The sequence below is a fragment of the Leopardus geoffroyi genome, chromosome A1, assembly GCF_018350155.1.
Source record: "Leopardus geoffroyi isolate Oge1 chromosome A1, O.geoffroyi_Oge1_pat1.0, whole genome shotgun sequence".
Classification (NCBI taxonomy): domain Eukaryota; kingdom Metazoa; phylum Chordata; class Mammalia; order Carnivora; family Felidae; genus Leopardus; species Leopardus geoffroyi.
In genome coordinates this window covers 37,373,036-37,379,935 of record NC_059326.1, presented here as the reverse complement: position 1 = coordinate 37,379,935, position 6,900 = coordinate 37,373,036, and the positions used below count along the sequence as shown (strand labels likewise).

The 6,900-nt window shown below is 44.4% G+C and overlaps 1 protein-coding gene across 1 annotated transcript; it reads left to right on the top strand.

Annotated features, from left to right (window-relative positions):
- The first annotated feature begins 78 nt into the window (after positions 1-78).
- PCDH20 (protocadherin 20) lies at positions 79-5,769 on the top strand. Its single transcript, XM_045478520.1, has 2 exons — positions 79-457; positions 1,496-5,769. Exons 1-2 carry the CDS (start codon positions 326-328, stop codon positions 4,220-4,222), a joined length of 2,859 nt encoding a protein of 952 aa, XP_045334476.1. The 5' UTR covers positions 79-325; the 3' UTR covers positions 4,223-5,769.
- Positions 5,770-6,900: the final 1,131 nt, after the last annotated feature.

Genomic DNA, 6,900 nt, shown 5'->3' with positions numbered 1-6,900 from the left:
ACTTGAGCTGTGACTGGTGCGGCGAGGAGGGAGATCTGGTGGGCACGCGCTCCGGGGCCAGACCGGGTGGCGCCACGTCGCAGTCTTGAGAGGCAAGTCCCCCCGTTCCGGCTCCTCCGGCGGGGTCCGGACTCACCCACGTCCTGGGAAGGAAACCATGACCGTGCCCTTCAGCCCCGCGCCTTTCCGCCCCCCTTTCGCTCCCATCCTTAATTGACGAGCCAGTGACTATTGGCTGAAGTTCCCCAGCGATTTGCATGAACAGAGAGGGAGTGTCTTCTGCCGCCCTCCCGTCAGGAGCGCGCTGACTGCAGCCTCCCTGGGAATGCGCGGCCGAGGGAATGCGCGCAGCTCGCGGGCCCTGGCAGTGAGCTGGCGCCCGGCGACCTGGCACCCGCGCCTGGATATGGGGCGTCTAAGTCGTCCCAGGAGCAGCACCAGCCACAGAAGCCTGCCGGTAAGGGTTGGGGTCCAGACAAGTTGCGGTGCTGTGAGGCAGTTCCTACTCCTTGACGGTTTTCGAACCTTTTACCTTAATCCAAACTTCACGGGAAGGTTGGGGGAGGGAAAGGGAGTTTGGGATAAGGTGTCTTCATTTTAGCAAGGAATCGGCTAGTCCTTGGGTCGGGAGAGGAAGTTTCTGAAATAGAAATGTAGGCAGAGGAGGTGGGGGGAGGGGGTTATCGGCTTGAGACACAGGGGTGCGGAGATTAGGTCCTGCTGCCGGCACCTGCTAGCACTGGCCGCTGTAATTGACAAATTGTTTTTGCGTAAGCATTTTCCGCCTTCCCTACTCTTCCCTTAGGGGAGGGGGATTAGTGAGGGCTTAATAGTAGGTGGAGATCCAGGTCCTTTCGGTCTGATAGATGAGAGCTAAAATGAAAATCACTTCTCTGACCCAAAGTGTTTATTTAATGGGGGGGGGGGGGTCCGAAGGAAACGTGTCACTATGTTTCCCGTATTATTATTATTGATATTGTTGTTGGCAGCGGTGGTCTCACAAAAAGGGATGTAGCACATTTCGCGTTCCGGGGACCTTAGTGGTAGAAACATTTCAATGGGAAACAAATTGATGAATCGCCCATCATCGCTCATTCCTCTCCACTACCAACCTTCTCCCTCTCCATAGCCTACCCCGGTGGTTTCCCTGCGGCGTTGCGCAGTCCCTGAGCGGAGTCCTCTCCACTCGACCGCGTGTTTCCAGGGATGCTTTATGGCTTGGGATTCCGATTATTAACTCAATGAGGGTGCTGATGGGGAGCGGGGGAAAGGCGGGGGGGTTGCAGAAACTGAACAGAAACATTAAGTTTTGGCGACAATGTTGCCCCAAAGATCTCCTTTACAGCAAGTTTCCTCTCCATCCCTCTCCGACTAGAGGGTTTGCCTTTGGGAACGGGGATGGGGGCAAATATGACCCCGTGATACTGGTTTCTGACTCCAATCTCCGTGTTCCCGCGTGTGTGTAACGAGCCTTCTCCCCTCCCCCCACTTTCAGCATCTCTTTCTGTTTTTCCTCTTCGTGGGACCCTTCAACTGCCTCGCAAGTTACAGCCGGGCCACGGAGCTTCTGTACAGCCTGAACGAGGGACTGCCGGCGGGGGTGCTCATCGGCAGCCTGGCCGAGGACCTGCGGCTGGTGCCCCGAGCCGCCGGGAGGCAGAACCAGCTGCCGCAGCTGCCTGAGCGCACCCTGGCTGAGCGGAGCCCCCCTCTCTCCTTCAGCCTGGCTTCCCGGGGACTGAGTGGCCAGTACGTGACCCTAGACAACCGCTCCGGGGAGCTGCACACTTCTGACCAGGAGATCGACCGGGAGGCCCTGTGTCTAGAAGGAGGTGGAGGAGGTGCCTGGGGCGGCAGCATTTCCATCTCCTCCTCCCCTTCCTCTGACTCTTGTCTTTTGCTTCTGGACGTACTGGTCCTGCCTCAGGAGTACTTTCGGTTTGTGAAGGTGAAAATCGCAATCCGGGACATTAATGACAATGCCCCACAGTTCCCCGTTTCCCAAATCTCAGTTTGGGTGCCAGAAAATGCACCTGTAAACACCCGGCTGGCCATAGAGCACCCTGCCATGGACCCAGATATAGGCACGAATGGGGTGCAGACCTACCGTTTGCTGGACTACCATCGCATGTTCACCCTGGATGTGGAGGAGAATGAGAATGGGGAGCGCACTCCCTATCTAATTGTCATGGGACTACTGGACAGGGAGACCCAGGACCAGTATGTGAGCATCATCATAGCAGAGGATGGTGGGTCCCCACCACTGCTGGGCAGCGCCACCCTCACCATTGGCATAACAGACATTAATGACAATTGCCCTCTCTTCGCAGACTCACAAATCAATGTCACTGTGTTTGGGAATGCTACAGTGGGCACACCGGTTGCAGCTGTCCAGGCTGTGGATAGAGACTTGGGAACCAATGCTCAGATCACTTACTCATACAGCCAGAAAGTTCCACAGGCATCCAAGGATTTATTCCATCTGGATGAAACCACCGGAGTCATTAAACTTTTCAGTAAGATCGGGGGGAGTGTTCTGCAAACGCACAAGCTCACCATCCTTGCCAACGGGCCAGGCTGCATCCCCGCTGTGACCACAGCCCTGGTGACCATTATCAAAGTCATTTTCAGACCACCTGAAATTGTGCCTCGTTATATAGCAAATGAGGTGGACGGTATTGTTTACCTGAAAGAACTGGAGCCTATTAACACTCCAATTGCATTCTTCACTATAAGAGATCCAGAAGGTAAATACAAGGTGAACTGCTACCTGGACGGTGAAGGACCATTTCGCTTATCACCTTACAAACCATACAGTAACGAATATTTGCTGGAAACCACAAAACTTATGGACTATGAGCTACAGCAGTTCTACGAAATAGCTGTGGTGGCCTGGAACTCTGAGGGATTTCATGTCAAAAAAATTATTAAAGTGCAACTTTTAGATGACAATGACAATGCCCCTATTTTCCTGCAACCCTTGCTGGAACTAACTATTGAAGAAAACAACGCACCCAATGCCTTTCTGACTAAGCTATATGCTACCGATGCTGACAGTGGAGAGAGAGGCCAGGTTTCCTATTTTCTGGGACCTGATGCCCCATCGTATTTTTCCTTAGACAGTGTCACAGGAATTCTGACAGTTTCTACTCAGCTGGACCGAGAAGAGAAAGAAAAGTACAGGTACACAGTCAGAGCTGTTGACTCTGGGAAGCCACCCAGAGAATCAGTAGCCACTGTGGCTCTCACGGTGTTGGATAAAAATGACAACAGCCCTAGGTTCATCAACAAGGACTTCAGCTTTTTTGTGCCAGAAAACTTTCCAGGATATGGTGAAATTGGGGTAATTAGTGTGACAGATGCTGATGCCGGACGAAATGGATGGGTCGCCCTCTCGGTGGTGAACCAGAGTGATATTTTTGTCATAGACACAGGAAAGGGCATGCTGAGAGCCAAAGTCTCTTTGGACAGAGAGCAGCAGAGCTCCTATACTTTGTGGGTCGAAGCTGTTGACGGGGGCGAGCCTGCCCTCTCTTCAACTGCAAAAATCACAATTCTCCTTCTAGATATCAATGACAACCCTCCTCTTGTTCTGTTCCCTCAATCTAACATGTCCTACCTATTGGTACTGCCTTCTACTCTGCCCGGCTCCCCAGTCACAGAGGTCTATGCTGTTGACAAAGACACGGGCATGAACGCTGTCATAGCTTACAGCATCATAGGAAGACGAGGTCCTAGGCCCGAGTCCTTTAGGATTGACCCTAAAACCGGCAACATTACTTTGGAAGAGGCCTTGCTGCAGACAGATTATGGACTCCATCGTTTACTGGTGAAAGTGAGCGATCATGGTTATCCCGAACCTCTCCACTCCACAGTCATGGTGAATCTATTTGTCAACGACACTGTCAGTAACGAGAGCTACATTGAGAGTCTTTTAAGAAAGGAACCAGAAATTAACATAGAGGAGAAAGAACCACAGATCTCCATAGAACCAACTCACAGGAAAGTCGAGTCTGTGTCCTGTGTGCCTACCTTAGTAGCTCTGTCTGTAATAAGCTTGGGTTCTATCACACTTGTAACAGGGATGGGCATATACATCTGTTTAAGGAGAGGGAAAAAGCATCACAGGGAAGACGAAAATTTGGAAGTACAAATTCCACTCAAAGGAAAAATCGACTTGCATATGAGAGAGAGGAAACCAGTGGCTATTTCTAATATTTGACATTTCATTGTGGAATAACCCAGAGATGTTTCCACTGACTTGGGGTAGTCTCATCACCTAAACAAGAGTGTGTAGATGGCAGTTCCAATGGAGGACAACTAATTTATAACTTGTACTATATTGTAAATAAGCTGTTTACAGGTTTTTAAATTCAAAATCAGAGGTTATAAAATGTGTACAGCATTTTCTAATGAAAATTAGTACTAACAGCTATAGAGAACTGTTATAAAAAAAAAAAAAAAAAAGCTTGGACATGATTTGCAGCTTTCATTCACCAAGCAGATTGGTAGAACCTGGGAATAAGGTAAGAAAATGGTACATTGCATTTTTTTTGTCTAAAAAGTCCTTTAGCCACAAGAGGGCATCAACTACTCCTTTGCAGGGAACTGTTTTGAGGTATTGTACATGACAGTTGTTGTACATGAAATTAATGAAAGAGTATATTTTAAATATATTGTTTTTAACATTTAAGAAATATGACATTGAAATAAATTGAATTTCACTGCACTTAAATGTATGATAAGAAAGAAAAGAAATGCATTTGTAAACAGAATGTTTATTACCTCACAAGTACATGTTGTATAGTTTGAAAGAGAAGGCATTAACGAAGAAGCGCAATTCCTCTTTAGCAAGGGTGAAAACATGGCCACGTGTTAAGGATTTGACCTGCTGAAGAGTATTTCACTTTCCATGTACTCAGATTGCTTTCTGTTTGCTTTACCACTGCACTTGCTATTACTACAGGGGAAATGTATATATTCTCCCTTCCAAACATTGTAACTGGAAATTGTGTCCAAGGAAAACAGCCAGGAGCAAAGAAATGTTTCAATCTTTAGTTGCTTTGTAGGTGTGTTCACGACATTTTGGTGCTTTGACAACTTGTCGGGTATACTTTATGCTTGGGTTATATATTAGGTTTTTATGTTCTTGGACTCATTTATCACATGAGTAAGTAAAAATCATATTAAAACAGAATTATTCTAGATGCTAGTGAGCACTACTGGTTGTTTTAGTTGGGCCCCTTATATAAAAGTTATACTTCTTTTTTTGTTGTCCTTTAGGTTTGTTGGCCACCATTTCTGGCTTCCTTCCTTTGGCTTTGGATTAGGTCCAAGAGTTTATTTGTAAGCCCAGCAGCAGATTGCTTTGATAACTTAGCTTTTACTGAATCCTTTGCAATGAAGCAGGCTGGTTCCTCGGTGATTGATCTCTTTCACTTCATTGTGTGAGCTGGGAATTTTATTTTATAGGAGAGCTATAGCAAAATATCTGTGTAAACAAGGAATGTGTTAGCTTAAGCTGGACCATTCTACTTTTTGGCATCATGTGTCTGTACTGTACCAAACGTGTTTATATGTCTGCAAATTAAAGGTATATATTTTCATAATTTCTTTCTCATTTTTACCATTTTATATTTGAACACAGGCTTGTACTTTCACTGAAGTGCCTGTTATTGGCATTTGTTTGCTTTTAGAGATAAATGTGGGTACAGTATAAATATTCTGTTTGCTAGAGTTTATATTAAACTAATTCATAACTCAATTAAACATTGGGTAAAGCATTGAATATGTGTGTGTGTGTATGTATATGTGTGTGTGTGTGTATATGTGTGTGTGTATATATATATGTATAAATATATATGTATATATATATATGTATATATATAAAATAGAGGGTATGCCTATATGTTTCACAGAAGTTCACATGAGAATTTATACCCACGCATGTGCACATGCATATTAATTTTTCATTTAGTATCAGCTATAAACATTCATCTTACTACATACTTATAACAAATCCTCTGTTAGCTGTGTTACAATAGCTTTCAATACATTTTAAAAATACATTGCAAAAAAAAAACTGAATGCAAACACCCAAGATCTTTTGAATTTGTATTAACTCATTTTTCTTGTTTTCTTCAGTTTGACAATTTGAATAAGTATAGGAGGCAGTACTGTTTGTTAAAAAAAAAAAAAGGAAAAATATTTCTCATATTTTTGTATGAGAGGAACCTGAGCTAAGAAACCAAGATCATTTAACCCCCAAAACTTTTCATTCCTAACGGATCTATAGCAATGGAGGAATCCATCCTCTACCATTTTTATACCTTATTTCTCTTTTTTAAAGGAAGGAACTATGTATGAAACCAGTGGTGATATTAACTTTAAAAAATCCTCCAGAGTGCAGTGGTGTCAACAGGAGTATAAGTAACAGAATATTTTATTTATTTCTAAATTTGAAGACCGTTTTTGTGTTTCGGGGTATAGACTTCATCTCTAGCATGAGAGATGCCTGTAACATTAATAAAAAGACATATTTCTGAATAACGTCTTGTGCCAGGATTTCCTTTACAAAACCATCTCCTTCACATTAAAAATATTTATAACAAGGAAAGTTAAAGCAAATTAAGCTCAAAGATAAAAGCCCCTTTTTACTAACACCTTGTGCTAGCACAGTTGCCAAAATGTATGCTAATCATGTCAATGTTGCTAGTTGAGCTGGCACAAAAATAAATGTTCCATTCATTAAAAACCCTAATATCCATTTAACAGTTTGAGAACCAGTGAGTCCTCTTTGCCCAATTTAATGAAGAAGAGATTGCTCTGATCTTTGCACTGCCAAATCCATTCTTAGACTACTGAGAAAATTGTTCATTAATTTGGATTGGGAAACTTAAA

Excerpts from the sequence above, each read along its gene's own strand:
- PCDH20 (XM_045478520.1), top strand. The coding sequence starts at position 326 with ATGCGCGGCCGAGGGAATGCGCGCAGCTCGCGGGCCCTGGCAGTGAGC. Across the intron at positions 458-1,495 it reads CCAGCCACAGAAGCCTGCCG|CATCTCTTTCTGTTTTTCCT; the intron begins GTAAGGGTTGGG and ends CCCCACTTTCAG.